Source organism: Trachemys scripta, chromosome 12 (genome assembly GCF_013100865.1).
Source record: "Trachemys scripta elegans isolate TJP31775 chromosome 12, CAS_Tse_1.0, whole genome shotgun sequence".
NCBI lineage: Eukaryota > Metazoa > Chordata > Testudines > Emydidae > Trachemys > Trachemys scripta.
In genome coordinates, this window is record NC_048309.1 from 36319471 (window position 1) to 36337401 (window position 17931).

Below are 17931 nucleotides of genomic sequence, written 5' to 3' on the forward strand. Positions count from 1 at the left end.
TCCCCTACCCGCCCCCCTTTGTTCTATTCCGGCTCTTTACACTCTGATGGAAAAACTAATTTTGAACAAACTTTTCCGCCCCCAGCTGGGAGAAGCGCCTTTATCCCCTGGCGCTGCCCAGCCCCCATGGGGGTGGGGGGGATCATGCTCCAATGGGGGTCTAACCACTAGACCCCACTCCCATCCCAGAGACAAAACCCAGGAATCCTGGCTCCCAGTCCACGGCTCTAATCACTAGGCCCCATTCCCCTCCAGAGACAGAACCTAGGAATCCTGGCTCCCAGCCCCTCGCTTTAACCACTAGGCCCCACTCCCCTCCCAGAGACAAAACCTAGGAGTCCTGGCTCCCAGTCCCCCTGCTCTAACCACTAGACCCAACTCCCCATCTACCCCCTGAAGCCCCTGTGCTTTGGACTCCTAGACACCAGCACCTGCGAACTTCTGTCCTTCCCCACTGGCGAATCCCCACCAGGAGAGGGGGGCAATAAAAGGGCTAGGACATCCCTCCCTGCCCCCAGGAATCCCACCCACTCCCCACAGCCAGGGGCCTCCAGGCTTAGGGCTCCTGGCCAGAAGCTCCTGGCCGCAGGGCTGCAGTCCAAGGGGAGGGCAGTATGGGGCCCAGGACACGCGGAGGGCTGGCAGGGAGCCCGGCCTGCCCAGACCCGGCTATAATTAACCCCTGGGATTGGGGCCAATGCTCCCCTGCCGCTACCCCGTCTCCAGGCCTCGGGAAGGGTTGTCCCACAGCCCACCCCACAGCGGGCCCCAGCAGGTAGGGGACAGGGCTGGCGGGGGGAGGGGGGGAGAGGCTGCGGGGCAGGAACTCTGGGACTGGAAGGGGGAGAAGGACAGGGTGAGGGTGTGCGTCAAGCCTACACACCCAACAGCAAATGCAGACACACAGATATAGCAACTACACACAGACACACACCACAGACAGGAACTACACACACACACCACAACCCCCCCAGCAACTACACACACACACACACACACCACAACCCCCCCAGCAACTACACACACAACACAGCCAGCAACTACACGCACACACACCACAACCACCCCACAGCAACTGCACACACATACAACGACCCCCCCAGCAACCACACACACACACACACCAGACAGGAACTACACACACACACACACACACAACACAGACAGGAACTAAACACACACACCGCAACCCATCCCCCCTCAGCAACTACACACACACACACACACACACCATAACCCCCCCTCAGTAACTACACACACAACACAGACAGGAACTTCATACACACACTGCAAACCCCCACCATAGCAACCACACACATACACACCACAACACCCCAGCAACTACACACACAACACAGACAGGAACTACACACACACACACACACACCACAACCCCCAACAGGAACTACACACAAGCACTCAACACAGATAACAACTATACACCCACCACAAACACCCCCTACAGCAACTACACACACCCACACACCACAATCCCCCCCACAGCAACTACACACACACACATAAAAACACAGACAGGAACCACACACACACACACCGCAACCCTCATCCCAACAACTACATGCCCCCCGCAGCAACTACACACACAACACAGGCAGCAACTACACACACACACTGCAACCCCCCCCACAGCAACTACACACACCCACCCTGCAACTCTCCCCCAGCAACTAAACACACACCCAACACAGAGAGGAAGTACACACACACACCACAACCACCCCTCTCACTTTCCACAACAACTACCCACAGCAAACACACACACACAAAGTGAACACAGGAACATGCAAACACCATACCCACACACACCAACACACACTGCACAACTGCACACACTAGAAGGTTAATGACACCACACAGCCATACATCACACCCCCCACACTTCACAACTACACACAGAGACACCACAGATACTCCTGCCCAGCACACAGCACCAGCGGAGCACAGAGATGCCCCCCAACATAGCGCACAAGACACACGTCATAAAATCCCTCAAATACGCCCTCAATATCCACAGCTCACAACCCCCCAACTGTTACACAAACACCACACTGCAATTTTGCACACACGCCACAAAAACACCCCCCTCCTCCCTGTTACACACAATCTCACACACACACACACTTGAGTAGCTGTTGAATGGCATAAAGAGAATGGAACACAGGGCCTGTCCCCTCTAGGGGGCGCTGGCTCCCATCCGGCCCCAGGGTAGGGACTGGCTGGCTCAGCGGGCTGGGGAATGGGGCATGGGGCCTGCCCCTCTAAGGGGCACCAACTCCCATCTGGCCCCAGGCACGGGGGCTGACTGGCTCAGGGGCCAGGGCCTTTCACGTCCTTTCCTGGCAGGCGCTCCCGGCGCGATGTGGCCAGGCGAGGGGCCGGAGCCGGCTGAGGGGCCAGGCGAGGAGGGCAACACACCCGAGCCACGCTGGAAGCTGCGGAGTGAGTGCCACGCCCGGCAGTTCTTCGAGGTGGCATTGGAGCTGCGCGGGCAGGGCCAGCTGGTGGACATGACGGTGATGGCTGGCACCCAGTGGTACCAGGCCCATGGTGTGGTGCTGGCTGCCGTCAGTGCCTTCTTCTGCCAGCGACTGGTGTGCGGGGCCGCCGGGGAAGTGGACGTGAGCCCACTGGCCACGCCGCGCGGCTGGGAGGCTGTTCTGGATTTCGCCTATACCGGGGCCTTCACTGCCATGCCGGGCACGGCCGGGGAGCTGGTGGCTGCAGCTCAGGCCCTGGGTGCGCCACGGGTGGTGGAGATCTGCCAAAGGATGGGGGACGGGCTGGAGGGGCCAGAGGGCAGGAGCCCAGATGAGGAGCAGTGGGAGACGCTGCAGGGCATGGAGGAGCTGTTCCGAGCCGGGGTGGGCTGTGACCTGGCACTGACCACTGAAGGAGAGACCTTCCGAGGTGAATGGGGCACCGGCAGAGGTGGGGAGGGAGCAGGGCTGGGCCAGCAGGGGACTGCGGGTTGGGAGTGAGGGGCACCGGCAGGGCTGGGCTAGCAGGGGGTGCAGATCGGGAGTGAGGGCCACTGGGAGAGGTTGTGGGGAGCCCAGGGCTGGGATAGCGAGCAATGAGAGCAGGGCTGGGGTGCAGGTGGCTGCAGGTCAGAAGTGAGAGGCACTGGCTGCGCTGTAGGGGAGCCCAGGGCTGGGCGAGCAAGGGGCTGCAGATTGTGAGTGAGGGACACCGGCAGCCCTGGGCAGGGAGGAGCCCAGGGCTGGAGTGGCTGGCACTGGGGGCAGGGCTGGGCGGCCCGGGGGTGCCTTTGGGGTCTCCATGCCTGACCTCCCCCCTCTCCCCCACAGCTCACCGGGTCGCGCTGAGCTGCGGCTGCGAGTACTTCCGGGCCATGTTCTGCAGCGGGATGCGGGAGGCCCGCCAGGGGGCCGACCCCCTGCCCACGCTCATGGCCCCGACCGACCTGCGCCTGCTGCTGCCCTTCGCCTACTCGGGGACAGTGGCAGGTAGCTGGGCTGAGCTGCTGGGCGCGGCTGAGACCGCCCTGCAGTACCAGGCCTCGGGGCTGCTGGCGCTCTGCCTGGAGGCCCTGCAACGGGCGCTGAGCCCGGCCCGCAGCCTGGACCTGCTGGCCTTCGCCCGTGCCTATGACCTGCGCTCATTGGGCACTGCCGCCCAGGCCTATGCCCTGGCCAACTTCGACGGGGTGGCCCGGTGCCCTGGCTTCCCGGCCCTGCCGCTGGCCGAGCTGCTGGCCCTGCTGGGCTCAGACGAGCTCTATGTGGCCAGCGAGGTGGAGGCCTTCGAAGCTGCCCTGCGCTGGCTGGACGCCGACCGCACCCGCCGCCTGCCCCATGCCGAGGCCATCCTGGCCCGAGTCCGCTTCTCCTTGATGGGCACACGGGAGCTGCGCCGGGTGCGAGCCGCGGACCTGCTGGCACCGCCGGGCCGGCTCTACCAGCTGCTGGTGGCGGCGGTGGCGGACGAGGGGCCCTGCCGCGTGCGCACCCCGGCCGGGGCCCTGGTGATCTGTGGGGGCGAGGGGCTGGCGCCCAGCCTAGCTACCCGCCGCCCCACCCAGGAGCTGTGGTTTGCCCACCGGTTCCGCAGCGGTGTGGGGCTGGTCAAGCAGGTGGAGTGGAGGCGGCTAGGCCAGTTCCCGGACGGGCCACGGTTCCGCCACGCTGCCGTGGTGCTGGGCAACATGCTCTATGTGCTGGGCGGGAAGCACTACTACGGGGTGCGGGACACGCTGGCCACGGCCTTCCGGTGAGTGGGGCAGGTACCGGCCTCTAGGGGGCTCTGAGCAGGGAGGCTGGCCCAGGGGGCGGGGAATGGGGCACAGGGCCTTTCCCATCCAGGGGGCGCCAGCTCCCATCCAGCCCTTATGGGGAGGCTGGCCCAGGGGGGCGGGGAATGGGGCACAGGGTCTTTCCCGTCCAGGGAGCGCCAGCTCCCATCATGCCCCAGGGTGGGGGTCTGACTGGTTGGAGTCAGGGGAAGGGATCTGTGGTGGGTGGGGAGATGGGACCAGGGGGGCAGGGAATGGGACCCGAGGTGGGGGTGGGAGGCTGGCTGGGTGGCTGGGGTGGGGAGAATGGGACCTGGGTCTGGCTGGGGTGGGGATGGGGCAGGGAAGGGATCTGGGGTGGGTGGGGGGCTGGCCGGCCCAGGGGACAGGGAATTGGACCTGGGATGGGCGGGGGACTGTCCGGCCCAGGGAGGCAGAGAATGGGACCTGGGGCAGGCAATGGGGTTCATATGGGGAGTGCCCACCTCACCCCATTGCAGGTACGACCCCGCACAGGACTCCTGGCAGCGCCTGGCCGACATGCCCAGCGCCCGCAGCTCCTTCCCGGCCGTGGAGGTGGCCGGGCGGATTTACGCCCTGGGGGGTAGCTCTGAGGACGCCTACTGCACGGATGGGGTGCAGTACTATGACCCTCCTGCCGACGCCTGGAGGTGAGGGGGGGGGTAGTGCCTGCTCCTGCCCTTGGACGCCTGGGTACCCTTTTCCCTCCAGGGCCCCCACCCCCGCATGGCTGAGCCAAAGTACCCACAACCTGGATATCTGGGGTCCCATTGGCACCAGGCCTGGTAGGGGCCAAGAGGGTGCTATGGAGGGGCTGTGGGCATGCCATGGGGGGCTGTCGTGGCCGGTGGTAGGGGTGCTATGGGGGGGCACGATTGGCTGTTTGTTTCTGCTTTTTCCTCTATTTCATTGGCTGATTTTTCTCTTTTCCTTTCTTTTCTCTGCCCCCCCCCATATCCCCCCAGGCCATGCTCCCCCCTGCCTGCCCCGCTCTGCGGCCATGCTGCCTGCACCTTGGACGGCGCCATCTACGTTTCAGGGGGCTGCGACGGCTCAAGCGAGTGCCGGACCTGGCTGCTGCGGCTGTGCCCGGGGGGCCCCTCGGCCCAGCTGGCCCCCATGCTGGAGGAACGGGCTGGCCACATCATGGAGGCACTGGGGGAGCGACTCTACGTGGCCGGGGGCCTGCGCTGGCACGACGGGGGCTACACCGACCAGCTGGCCTGCGAGGTCTACAGCCCCGGCCCGGATGCCTGGGTTCGTCTGAGCCCGCTGCCCCAGGCCCACGTGGGGGGTGCCTCGGCCGTCCTGCAGGGGGAGCTATATGTGCTGGGCGGTTACAGCCAGGAGACCTACCAGGACACCCACCTGGTGCACGCCTACCAGCCGGCGCAGGGGCGCTGGCTGATGCTGGGCACCCTGCCCCAGGCCTGTGCTGACTTGCGGGCCTGCGTCCTACTGCTGCCGCCCGCCCTGCGGGGGGACCCGGCTTGCCTGATGCCCCACCATGGGACCAGGCAGCCCCTGGCACCTCCACACAGGATGGGGACCCTGCCCCCCACCGAATGGGGGACCCCTCTGAGTCCCACATGGGACAAGAACGCCCCCTCTGATATCCCCCTTTGACCCCCCCCACAGAACAGGGGACCCCTCTGAGCCCCCCATGGGATGAGACCCTCCCCTGATCCCTCCACAGGACCTGGCAGCCCCCGGCACCTCCCCACAGGAGGGAGAACCTGTCTCCCACAGAACAGGGGCGCCCCCATGGGACAGGTGAGCCCCCCACACCCCTCAGCGGTATAGGGGAGCCCGGTTTCTCCACATGGGGTGGGGGAGCCCCTCTGACAAGGACCTGACACCTCTCCTTGGGACCCCCCATGAGACAGGGCCTCCCTCGGACACTCCCCGCGGTCCCCTGAGGAGGAGGGGAGGGGGCCAGGTGGGGGGCGCTGGCTCCTGGGGCGCGAGTCGGGTCAATAAAGAGGGTTCGGCTCAGCCCCCGCCTGGTCATTCCCAACTCGCGGGGCGCCGCCATGGACCCCACGCGGCCCTTTGGGGGGCCGGGAGCAGGATCCCCCCGCCGAGATGGGGGGCAGAGCTGAGCTCCCCCGCGCCCAGCCAGAACCGGAGGGGTTGGGAGCCTGGACTCCGGGGATCAGTCCCAGCTATGGGGTCCAGAGCCCGGACTCCTGGGCTCTCCCTGAAATCTGAGCCCGGCTCCGGGGGCGGATCTGGCAGGCTCCTCCCACCAGCTGATCCGGGCACTAGCCGGGCTGGGTGCGGTGCTTCCGGGTGCGCGGTCGGGGGGTAGCGTGGGCCGTGGGGCGGGGGCGAATGCAGGGGACGGGGGAGCGCAGAAGTGGGGTTGGTCTAGGGAGGGGCTCTATGGGGGCAGGGCTTGGGGGTCTGCCAGGGTCTGGCAGCCCCCCCCCCCCGGTCCCTGCTCTGTGACTCCCCCCCTTCCTGACCCTCTGATGGGGGAGCCGGGACAGGTCTGGGGCAAGGGTGGGGGACAATGTTTTCCCCCCCCCCCATGGAGTGCGTTGGGGGCTGGGAGCCGGGACTCCTGGGTTCTCTCCCGACTCTGGAAGGGGAATGGGGTCTGGTGCTCAGAGCAGCGGGGGCTGGGAGCCAGGACTCCTGGGTTCTCTCCCGGCTCTGAGCAGGAGCGTGGCCTCACTGGGCTCTCGGACTCCTGGGTTCTCATCTCACTCTTCTCTCTCCAGGTACTGCAGCCATGAAAACTCCAGGTCCCGCCCTCCGCCCCAGCCCTGCCTCCTGCTGGCTGGAGAACCCTTTCCTGGGGGGCCACAGCCCCCTTCTCCCAGCATGGGTAGAGGAGACCAGGGCCCGGCTTCTCCGCCCTCTCCCGCCCCCTGCCCCCTGGCTGAGCTCCCTGACCCCCACGCCCTGCATGGCGTCTGCCCCCATCTCTACACCCAGCCGGGTGCCCCTTGCCCCTGGAGGTGAGAATGGGATCCCGGCCCGCAGCGAGGAGCTGGAGCCGCCCTGGGTAAGATGGGCACCGGGCTCAGACCGGGCACCAACTCATGGTAGCTGTGAAGCACACGGGGCTGCAATTCCACTGTTGACCACCAAAGGGGGTAATCCCAGGGGGAGGGGGTGAAGTGTGTTTGTGTGGGGAGATGCTGAGGAGGGGCTGTGGGGTGGAGGGGCTGTAGGGTGTGGTGGTCGGGGTGGTCAAGGCGGGGTCGCTGACGGGGGACAGTTGGGGTGGGGGTGGTCAGGGCAGGGGGCACTGTGTGGGGTCCCCAGCCCCGTGGGTCACCCCCGCTCTCCCCGCAGCAGGCCGACGCTGTCCCCGACCCTTCCGGCTCGCTGCCCCAGTACACCCTGTCGGAGCTGCAGGCCGAGCCAAGCCCGGAGCCCCTGGGGCAGAGGGACCCTAGCGCCCAGCAGCCCCCTGGGAAGGGCCCCCAGCAGCACCTGAGAGAGCACAAGGTAAGAGATGGGGGTGGGGCGCCAGGACTCCTGGGTTCTCTCCCAACTCTGGGAGGGGAGTGGGATGTAGTGGTTACAGCACAGGGGGTGGGAGCCAGGACTCCTGGGTTCTCTCCCTGGCTATGGGAGGGGAGTGGGGTCTACTGCAAAGATGGGCAAACTATGGCCCCCCGGGCCACATCCTCCCGCGGGACCGTCCTGCCCGGCCTTTGAGCTCCTGGCCGGGGAGGCTAGCCCCTGGCCCCTGCCTTGCCGTCCTCCCTCCCCCGCAGCCTCAGCTTGCTGTGCCACCAGCGCTGCCAGGCAGCAAGGCTGCCAGTCCTATTGCGCTGAGTGGCATGGTAACAGGGTGGAGACACGGGGAGGGGGGGGGGGGGGGAAAGGGGGACGCGGGGGGGGCAGTCAGGGAGCGGGGGGCGGTAGGGCGGGGAGGGCAGTCAGGGGGCGGGGCCCAGGCTGTTTGGGAAGGCACAGCCTTCCCTACCTGGCCCTCCATGCAGTTTCGCAATTCTGATGTGGCCCTCGGGCCAAAAAGTTTGCCCACCCCTTGTCTAGTGGATGGGCGGAGGGTGGCTGGGAGCTGGGACTTCTGGGTTCATCCCTGCTCCCTGTTCCCCCCCCAGCTGGCCCTGGTGAACCTGGTGTGCTGCTCCCTCGTGGAGGGGTCTGATTTGGGGGCCCCCAGTGACCCGACGCGTGGGCGCCTGGTGGAGTTGTGCGAGGAGCTGGCCCACCTGGAGCCTGAGTTCATCCTTAAGGTACTGTGGGGTGGGGCTGCTGGCTAGGATGCCTGGGTTCAATCCCCCCATGTACGGGGCAGGGGATAAGCAGTTTGAGTGGGTGGGAGGTGGTCTCTGGTGCCCTATGCCAGGACTTGGGGAGGGGGAGTGTGCTTTAGTGGGTTAGAGCAGGGGAGCTTGGATGCCTGGGTTTGCTCCTGGCCTCAGTTTCCCCTCTCTCCCCCCACAGGTCGCCCTGTATACGCGCCAGGAGCTGAACATCCGGGCAACGGCCAACTTCCTGCTGGCACTGGCGGCCTGGCTGCCGCCCTGCCGGCCCCACCTGCGCCGCTACTTGTGTGCCTCCCTGCAGCTGCCCTCCGACTGGACCCAGGTGGTGGCACTCTTCCAGGTACCCGGCTCGCGCCCCAGCTCAACCCCAGTGGCGGGTAGTTCCACTGGCCAATGCCACCCCCTGCTGGCCAGCAGTGACCCATCTCCCTCTCCCTCACAGAGCCTGGCGGGCGCAGGGCGCCCCCTGGCCCCGCTGCCCCGCTGCCTCCGCACCGGCCTGGCAGACAAGTTCCAGCAATTTGATGCCTACCAGCTGGCCAAGTACAACTCGCGCAAGAGTCGTGGCAAAGCCAGGGGGCGCCCGCGGTCCCGCCAGCCGGGGAGGGAACTCAGGAGTCCTGTGCTCCGGCCCCAGTGCTGCCAGCCAATTCTTCCTCCCGGAGCTGCCTCCCAGAGACCTCTGCCCTGGACGAGGAGATTCCGGCTGCGCCAAGCGTTCGGCAAGCTTCAGACGAAGGTGAGAGGACTGGGGTCTAGTGGTTAGAGCCGGGGGGGCCTGGGATCCAGGACTCCTGGGTTCTGTCCCCGGCTCTGGAAGAGGCATGGGGGTCTAGTTGGTTAGAGCAGAGGGGCCGGAACCCAGGACTCCTGGATTATGTCCCCAGCTCTGGGATGGGAGTGGGGGCTAGTGGGTTAGAGCAGGGGACTGGGAGCCAGAACTCCTGGGTTCTCTGCTGATGTCTCCTGCAGTTTGAAAGTGGTCAGCCATCCCAGGAGCCGCGCGAGACGAAGCCCTTCTCCCTGAAGGCGCTGATCCGATGGCTGCATATCTCCAAGCCGGCCCAGCACGTCATGAGTCTGCTGGGCTGCAGGTGAGAGCCCTGGAGAGGGCTCCCAGACCCTCCTCCTTTCTATCCCCTAAACCCAAGAGGTGGCACAGTACCCAGGAGTCCTGGCTTGCCCTTCACCCCCTTGTAGGCCCTGCTGGGATCCACCCTGTCTCTGCTGCTCCCCCCTCTCCCCAGGTACCCCTCGGACCTAAGCTCCTTCTCCCGGAGCCACCTGCCAGGGCCCTGGGACCCCGCCCGGGCCGGGACCCGAATGAAACTTCCGCAGCCCCAGACCTGGGACCGACAGCTTAGCCAGCGTGGGAACAAGGCTGCGGTCTGGGAGGAACTGATCGGTAAAGAGGGGCTTCATGGGGTGCTGCGCTTGCCCCCAGTGGTACCCTGAGTGTGTCTAGGTGTCACCAGGTGTCACTATTAGCTCTTTTCCCAGAGGGTGCGAGCTAGTGTTGAGTGCAGGGTGACAGGGCATGTGTGGGGCTGGCTGGGCTTGCCATGGGGCAGGTGGCCAGCCTAGCTGGAGCAGGGTTTGCTCAGTGCCGTAACACCCCCGAGGAGAGTCTAGCCTCAGGGCAGAGTGCGGGGCCTGGCACCGGTCTCTGATTGGCCCATGGGCTGGCTGGGTACCACTGTGGCACAAAGAGACTCCATGAGGAGCTGGCCTCCGCTCCCCTTGGCAACGAGCGGCCTGCGTGGGGATAAGGGCCCCCCGGAATGCACCCCCTGGTAGCCACAGATCTCCCAGCGCCCCCTGGGGGCTGCAGCTGGCCCAGCACCCCTATAAATGTGGCCAGTGGGGCCGAGCGCCCCCTGGAAGCAGCAGCCAGCTCAGCACCCTTGTGGATACAGCGCCCCCTGGCTGTGGGTGGGGTGGGCTCCTAACCGTGCTTTGGGCTCTGCCTCGCAGACTCGGGGAAGTTGCCATTCATGGCCATGCTCAGGAACCTGCGCAACATCATCCGGGCTGGGGTGAGTGAGCGGCACCACCGGCAAGTGCTCAGCCAGCTGCAGAACAAGGTAAGGCCCTGGGGACCCTGATTCCCCCCTCCCGGGTCCCCAGAGCAAGGTATGGCTCTGGGGACCCCGAATTCCCCCCCCCCCCCCTCGGGCCCCCACAGCAAGATACTGCCCTGGGGACCCTGAATTCCCCCCCTCTCGGATCCCCAGAGTGAGATACGGCCCCAAAATCCCATCCCCCCCCCCTCCCACCCCAAGATGGGATGACTGGAGTGGGGTGGGGGGCTGCTGGGATCCCCACCTTGACACCCCCGCCAATTTCCAGGAGTCCATCATCCGCAGCCGGCAGTTCCCCTTCCGGTTCCTGGCGGCGAATAAAGTCATCCAGGACATGGAGGAGCAGCTAAAGAAGAAAGGTGAGACCGGGGCTGCCAAGCGGTGACACAAATGAATCACGAGATTAAAAAAAAAATCGCGGTTCATGGCAGGTTGAATTGCACCGTTACTGATCGAATAGCAACTGAAACATATCCTAAATATCTTTGGCTGTTTTCCTCCATTTACAAATCTAGCGATTGCACCCACAATGCAGAAGACAAAGTGTCCGGGGCTCGTTTCAGTTTATTAGTTTCAATTACAAATATTTGCACAGTAGGAAAAGCTACATGTCTCAGCATGAAAGGGCATACAGATGTTTAGCGCATCTGGCACATAAATACCTTGCCATGCCGGCTACAACAGTGCCATGCGAATGCCTGTTCTTACTTTCAGGTGATAGTGTAAATCAATGGGCAGCATTATCTCCTGCAACTGTAACAGACCTGTTTGTCTGAGCGATCAGCTGAACAAGAAGTAGGACTGAGCGGACTCGGAGGCTCTCTAAAGTTTTACATTGGCTGGTTTCTGAGCACAGTTATTGTTATACATAATTCTCCATTTGTACAGAGATCGCACGACGGCACTTGTATGAGGTGAAGAGAAATATTGGTAATCAAAAATTATCATCTAAAGGGAGCCCTTTGTGTTTTCCATGTGGTAATTGAAATTGAAACATTTGAAAATGTAGAAAAGCAGCCAGAAATCTTTGATACATTTCAGTTGCTACTCTACTGTTTAACGGTGCGATTATAACTGCAATGAATCACGATTAATTTTGTTAATTTGTTTTGAGTTAATCACGGGAGTTAACTGTGATTCATTGACAGCACTGAGACCCCGAACAACCAGGGTCAAGAACAGGGGTGGGCAAATTTTTAGTCTGAGGGCCACATCTGGGTATGGAAATTGTATGGCGGGCCATGAATGCTTATGAAACTGTGGGTTGGGGTGTGGGAGGGGGTGAGGGCGAGGGCTCCGGCTGGGGGTGCGGGCTCTGGAGTGGGGCCAGAAATGAGGAGTTCAGGGTGTGGGAAGGGGCTCCGGGCTGGGGCAGGGGGTTGTGGTGCAGGTGTGTGTGAGGGCTCCAGTTGGGGGTGCAGGCTCAGGGGTGGGGATGAGGGGTTGGGGGTGCAGGAGGGTGCTCTGGGCTGAGACCGAAGGGTTCGGAGGGCAGGAGGGGGATCAGGGCTGGGGCAGGGGGTTGGGGTGCAGGAGGAGGTCAGGGGTGCAGGCTCCAGGAGGCGCTTACCTCAAGCAGCTCTTGGAAGCAGTGGCATGTCCCCCCTCCATCTCTTACATGAATGTGCAGCCCAGCGGCTCTGCGTGTTGCCCCGTCCGCAGGCGCCACCTCTGCACCTCCCATTGGCTGTGGTTCCCAGCCAATTGGAGTTGTGGGGGCAGCACTTGGGGTGGGGGCAGTGTATGGAACACCCTGGTTGCATAGGAGCTAGAGTGGGGACATACTGCTGCTTCCGAGAGCACACGGAACCAGGCAAGCCCCCAACCCGGCTCCCCTGGCCGGAGCCCCGGAGCGGGGCAAGACCTGGACTCCACTCCCTGACAGGAGCTCAAGGGCCAGATTAAAATGTTTGAAGGGCCGGATGCAGCCCTCGGGCCGTAGTTTGCCCACCCCTGGGCAAGAGGCACAGGCAGAGCTGGGCTAGCAGAGGCTGCGGGTCAGGAGTGAGGGGCACTGTGTGTCTCTCCCCCCCACACACACACACACCTCCAGACAGCCCTTGCCTCTCTAACGTGGAGCTGCTGCGGGTGCTGCTGAGGCGCGGAAAGAAGCAGCCGGGGGCCCTGCCCGGGGTGCGGGGGCGGCCGTTCTGGATGCGCCGGGAGCTACGTGCGGCCTTGTCCATCCCCATCCTCTTCCGCGCGGTGAAGAGCGAAAAGCAGCGGCTGCAGAAGGCCAGGTGAGAGCCCCATGCTTGGCTCCTGGGAGTGGCCACAGGGGGCTGGGCAGGTGGGGTGCCAGGTTGCAGGGGGTGGGATGGGGGGGGGGGGGCGGGGGGGGGGGTGGGGCGGGGGGGGCCGGGGGGGGGCCCGGGGGCGGGGGGGCGGGGGGGCCGGGCAGCGACTCAGCAGCAACTTGTGCCCGCCAGGGAGCTGCGCCCCGACCCCGCCCTCCTGGTCCGCTATCACTGGGCCCTGGACGCCGCCATCCGCATCTCTGCCCGGCACAACCTGCCCCCCCTGCCCGGCCGCACCCTCATCCTCTGCTGCACCTCCAATGCCATGACGACGCCCTACCACCGGGCCCGGGAGCTGCGCAGCCTCCGCCCGGAGCCCATGACAGTGAGTTGTGGGGGTGGAGGGCAGGGTGGGGTGCTGCGCTCACCCCTTGGCAGTGCCCGGTGGGGGCGGGGTGCTGTGCTTACCCCCTGGCAGTGCCCTGTGGAGGTGCGGGGCAGGGTGAGATGCTGTGCTCACCCCCTGGCAGTGCCCTGTTGTCCCACAAACTTATACAGGATCGTTTTAGGGGTCAAGACAAAGATGCCACATTTATTATGATAACAATTTTATTTATGACCAATAATTAATATCTTAATCCTAAAACACACACATTATACCTAATACCTATACACACACACACACACACACACACACACACACACACACACACACACACACACACATCCGTCAGATGTTCTGCAGCTGCTGCATAGTTACCAGTCCTGCTTGAGTCTGTGGCTTGAGTTTGCAGCTTGGGTTCATAGCTTGTGGCGGCTAACTGGCCAGGAAAGCCGGGCACAAGGATGAGCTGGGTCTCTGTTGGGCATGCACCGATGCCCTTCCATGTTGGCAGCAGAATGTTACCCTCCTCCAAAGTTTTCCATCTCACCCATCCTTTTTGTAGGCTTTTGTTTGAATCCAGAGTCTATAGGTCTTGCTGTGTCACGCTGCCTTTGGGTTTGGTGATTGATCACCCGTCAATTGCAGACATGACTTTCAGCCTCGGACCGGGCTTTGATCTTCATTCTATTGTACCTTTTCTTTTTAGGGTGGATTCTTCTTACTTTGTTAGGGCTCTTGTCTGCCTCTTCAGCCCTTGGTGTTTGAACTCTATTTAATCAGGACAGGCTGGGGCTGGAGGTTGATTCCATCATCCATACATACCTCATTCACACATCTAAACTAACTAATAAGATTACAGCAGGGTTTGCAAAAATGAAGGTTGCAGCAAGCCCTTACAAAATGGAGTAAGCGTTTTAAAATGTGGTTTGAATTACAATATGGCAAACAGTGAACAGAAGTTACACTGTAGGCAAGTGTAATAAATGGTGAACAGAAATTACAATAGTGAAACAGTGCAAGTCTCAGTGATTTAAGCAGGAATTGGATTGATAGTGAAACTTACAAAGGCAGCTGACTGAACAGCTATGGCTCTTAACAAGCATCTTAACTGTTAATTAGCTAGTTATTGGGGTAACCGGTTTTATGAATGAATATTGTTTCATTCATAAAACTTTACTTATGAAGTTACATTAATAAAGTGAACAATTAAAAACAATTTCATTCATTAGTTCTACACCTGTGGGGGTTGGGGGCAGGGCAGGGTGCTGCACTCACCTCACAGCAGTGCCCTGTGGGTGGGGCCGTGCCCAGCTCACAGTCCCCCATCTCTCCTAGGCCCTGGAGGTGGCCCTGTTGCTGGGCCTGATGGGCCGAGCGGTGGCAGAGCGGGCGCGCCTGGTGCTGTATGGCCGCGGCCCCTGGGAGGAGGTGCAGGCGCTGGCCGGGTCGCTGCTGGAGAACGTCCAGAGCCTGCACCAGCAGGTCCAGGTGAGAGCCCCTCCTGTCCCTACTCACTCGCTCTCTCCCAGCCCAGCCTGGCTCCGCGTCTCACCCCATCTCTTCCCCAGGCCACAATGGAGCCGAGCAGCGGCTCCAGCACCGTCAGCGATGTCCTCTGGGACCTGGTGGCTCGTGGGGAGCCGGTGAGTCTGGGATGCAGATCTGGTGTCAGGGGCGCTGGCAGGGCTGGGGGGAGGAAGGGCTGAGCTAGCAGGGGGCTGTGGGTCAGGAGTGAGGGGCACCAGCAGAGCTGGAGGGGCTTGGGGCTGGGCTGGCAAGGGGCTGCGGGTCAAGAGTGAGGGGCACTAGCTGAGGAAGGGGCCCACAGCTGGGCACAGACTGACCGTATCTCCCCCCCTCCCCCCAGGTGGACACCCTGCTCGTGCTAAGCCCCAGCTCAGAGGCCCTCCTGGCCGGCCCCGCCCTGCGGCTGGTGCGGGATCGTGTTGCCCCCCACTGCCTCTTCGTGAACCTCTGCCTGGAGTCCTGGGGGTATGAACCCGCCCCACTGTAACTCCTCGGGGGCAAGGACCCCCCCCATTCCTTGCCTGTAGCCTGCGGGGTGGGGGCTTCTGGGGCCTTGCCCGGGCTTTTCCCTGGTGGTTTTCGGAGGGGGAGGGGGGATCCCTGGCACTCGGGGGCTGGGGCTGGAGGGCTCCCCATGGCTCTGTGTGAGGGGAGTGGGGATTCCCTAAGGGCGGGGAAGGGGGATCCCCTGGGGGCGGGGGTTCCCTGTGGCTTGGGGGAGGGGTGGGGGCTCCTTGTGGCTCTGGGAGTGTCGGGGAGCTCCCTGGGGCGCCCCAGGGCTGAGGCGGCTCTGACCGTGTTGTTGCAGGTGCCAGAGGAGCCCCGCAGACGAGGTGGAGCTGGCTGGGTTCAGTGACCAGGTGCTCAGGTGAGTCTCAGCCTTACGGGGAGGGGGGCAGGCAGGTGGTGTCATGTGGGCCAGTTTGTAACTGCCCCTTGTGACGGGTTGGATCACAGAAACCCTCTTGGGAGCTGCCACCTGATGTGCCAAGACTATTTCTGCCCCTGGCTTTCCCTGCCAGCTCGGGGTCCCAGCACCCTGTCTTGCTGAGCCAGACACTCCCATCTGCTCCAACACAGACCCAGGGTCTGAATTACTTGCCCCAAAGCTGCAGGTTTACCTGAAAGCAGCTAACAGAAGTGTTGCTGTCTTTAACATTCAGATGCCCAACTCCCAATGGGGTCTAAACCCAAAAAAATCCATTTTACCCTGTATAAAGCTTATGCAGGGTAAACTCATAAATTGTTCGCCCTCTATAACACTGATAGAGAGAGATGCACAGCTGTTTGCTCCCCCAGGTATTAATACATACTCTGAGTTAATTAATAAGTAAAATGTGATTTTATTAAATACAAAAACTAGGATTTAAGTGGTTGCAAGTAGTAACAGACAGAACAAAGTAAGTCACCAAGCAAAATAAAATAAAATGCGCAAATCTATGTCTAATCAAACTGAATACAGATAATCTCACCCTCAGAGATGCTTCAGTAAGTTTTTTCTCAGACTGGACACCTTCCAGGCCTGGGCACAATTCTTTCCCCTGGTACAGCTCTTGTTCCAGCTCAGGTGGTAGCTAGGGGATTCTTCATGATGGCTCCTCCACCCCTTTATATATCTTTTGCATAAGGCAGGAACCCTCTGTCCCTCTCTGGGTTTCCACCCCCTCCTTCTCAATGGAAAGACACCAGGTTAAAGATGGATTCCAATACTTCATTGCCCACTTGCCAGCACACATTTATACAAGGAGACTTACAGGTAAAACAGAGCCATCTGCAGACAATTGTCCTGGTTAATGGGAGTCATCAAGATTCCAAAGCACCATTAATGGCCCACACTTTGCGTAATTACAATAGGCCCTCAGAGTTATATTTCCTATTTCTAGTTTCAGGTACAAGAGTGATACATTTATACAAATAGGATGATCACACTCAGTAGATTATAAGCTTTTGTAATGACAAGAGACGTTTTGCATGAAGCATATTCCAGTTACGTTATATTCACTCATTAGCGTATTTTTATAAAATTATACAGACTGCAACGTCCCCCTCCCTCCCCCGCAGGTTCCTGGCCGTGCGCGGCACCTCCCGCCTGCTGGAGCACGTGGGCAGGATGGACGAGATCCACGGACTGCCCCCCCCGCTGGGGGCGCCCCGCAGGCACCCAGAGCTTTCCTGCGCCCCTCCTGCCCTGACCCCCGCCCCCCGGAGCAGGTGAGAGGTCGACAGGGCCCGCAACCAGTCGGGGGTGGGGAGAGAACGGGTGGGGGGCTGATTCTCTGGCGTGTGGGAGGGGTTCATGGCGGGGTCTAGGGCTGAGCTGGAGGGGGAGGGACCGGGTTGGGTGGTCTGGCGCTGGTCCAGGGGAGGTAACCGGGCTTGTAGGACAGTGGGACACATGGGGGGGGGGGGGGGGGGGCCAGGGGGGGAGTGACAGAGGCCCATGGGGGGGACAGGGACTGGTGGCGGGGGGACAGAGGGGCCCATCGGGAAAGGCAGGGGATGCGATGGGCGGGGCCAGTCCGGGGGTGAGTAGGGACTTATTAGGGGGCAGAGGGGCCCATTGAGGGCGAGGGACCAGTGGGGGGCCGATGAGGGGGGACAGAGGGGCCTATGGGGGGGGCAGGGACCGGTAGGAGGCGACAGAGGGGCCCATCAGGGAGTAGGGGCTTGTGGCTGGGTGACAGAGGGGCCCATCGGGGGAGGTGGGGGCGGGCAGGGGGCGGTGACGGGGGCCCAGCGGGGGGGCGGCGACAGGGGGCCCAGCGGGGGGGGGGGGGGGGGGGGGGGGGGGGGCGGCGGGGGGGCCCTCGGGGGGGGGGCAGGGGCCAGTAGCGCGGTGACAGGGGTCCATCGTGGGGGCAGAGGCTGGTGTGGGGGCTGGGCCGAGCTGGTCTGGGCTCCCCTGGTCAGGGTTTGATGGGTCCCTCTCCAGGTGGCGCAGCATCCGCGTGTTCATCTCGTCGCCGGTGCGGGACATGCAGGGCGAGCGGGACGTGGTGCTCCGGGCTGTGCTGCCCGCCCTGCGCGCCCGTGCTGCCCCCCACCACCTAGCGCTGCAGGAGATCGACCTGCGCTGGGGCATCACCGAGCAGGAGGCACGGCAGGAGCGGTGGGTGCCCACCCTGTGGGCAGAGGGTTCGGGGCGGGGGGGAAG

At 62.7% G+C, this 17931-nt stretch overlaps 3 protein-coding genes across 8 annotated transcripts in view; 2 read left to right on the forward strand and 1 right to left on the reverse strand.

The window, feature by feature from the left end:
• Positions 1 to 1567, reverse strand: part of LOC117885380 (solute carrier family 12 member 3-like) — a 13958-nt gene extending 12391 nt beyond the window's left edge. Inside the window, exon 1 of the mRNA XM_034786693.1 lies at positions 1556 to 1567. Within this exon, the coding sequence (XP_034642584.1) occupies positions 1556 to 1567 (12 nt within the window). The remainder of the gene's footprint in view (positions 1 to 1555) is intronic.
• KLHL33 (kelch like family member 33) lies at positions 613 to 6399 on the forward strand. 2 transcript variants are annotated; one of them, XM_034786892.1, is made up of 5 exons: positions 614 to 775; positions 2365 to 2928; positions 3330 to 4251; positions 4774 to 4944; positions 5260 to 6399. In XM_034786892.1, exons 2-5 carry the CDS (start codon positions 2379 to 2381, stop codon positions 5918 to 5920), a joined length of 2304 nt encoding a protein of 767 aa, XP_034642783.1. In that variant the 5' UTR covers positions 614 to 775; positions 2365 to 2378; the 3' UTR covers positions 5921 to 6399. The 2 variants fall into 2 exon arrangements, with proteins under 2 accessions (XP_034642782.1, XP_034642783.1); XM_034786891.1 differs by lacking the exon at positions 4774 to 4944 and having other exon boundaries at positions 613 to 775.
• The window catches only part of TEP1 (telomerase associated protein 1), a 25741-nt gene continuing 13295 nt past the window's right edge, over positions 5486 to 17931 (forward strand). The window contains exons 1-18 of one of the 5 annotated variants that reach the window (XM_034786874.1): positions 5486 to 5551; positions 7021 to 7307; positions 7601 to 7756; positions 8380 to 8514; positions 8726 to 8887; positions 8990 to 9286; positions 9520 to 9641; positions 9795 to 9952; positions 10522 to 10631; positions 10897 to 10987; positions 12682 to 12868; positions 13058 to 13250; positions 14586 to 14738; positions 14819 to 14893; positions 15118 to 15242; positions 15586 to 15645; positions 16839 to 16988; positions 17710 to 17886. In XM_034786874.1, the coding sequence (XP_034642765.1) occupies positions 7032 to 7307; positions 7601 to 7756; positions 8380 to 8514; positions 8726 to 8887; positions 8990 to 9286; positions 9520 to 9641; positions 9795 to 9952; positions 10522 to 10631; positions 10897 to 10987; positions 12682 to 12868; positions 13058 to 13250; positions 14586 to 14738; positions 14819 to 14893; positions 15118 to 15242; positions 15586 to 15645; positions 16839 to 16988; positions 17710 to 17886 (2627 nt within the window). In that variant the 5' untranslated portion in view covers positions 5486 to 5551; positions 7021 to 7031. Of the gene's footprint in view, positions 5552 to 6504; positions 6587 to 6617; positions 6659 to 7020; positions 7308 to 7600; positions 7757 to 8379; positions 8515 to 8725; positions 8888 to 8989; positions 9287 to 9519; positions 9642 to 9794; positions 9953 to 10521; positions 10632 to 10896; positions 10988 to 12681; positions 12869 to 13057; positions 13251 to 14585; positions 14739 to 14818; positions 14894 to 15117; positions 15243 to 15585; positions 15646 to 16838; positions 16989 to 17709; positions 17887 to 17931 lie in introns of those variants that run through there. The other 4 variants (XM_034786870.1, XM_034786872.1, XM_034786873.1 and 1 more) reach the window with 4 other exon arrangements.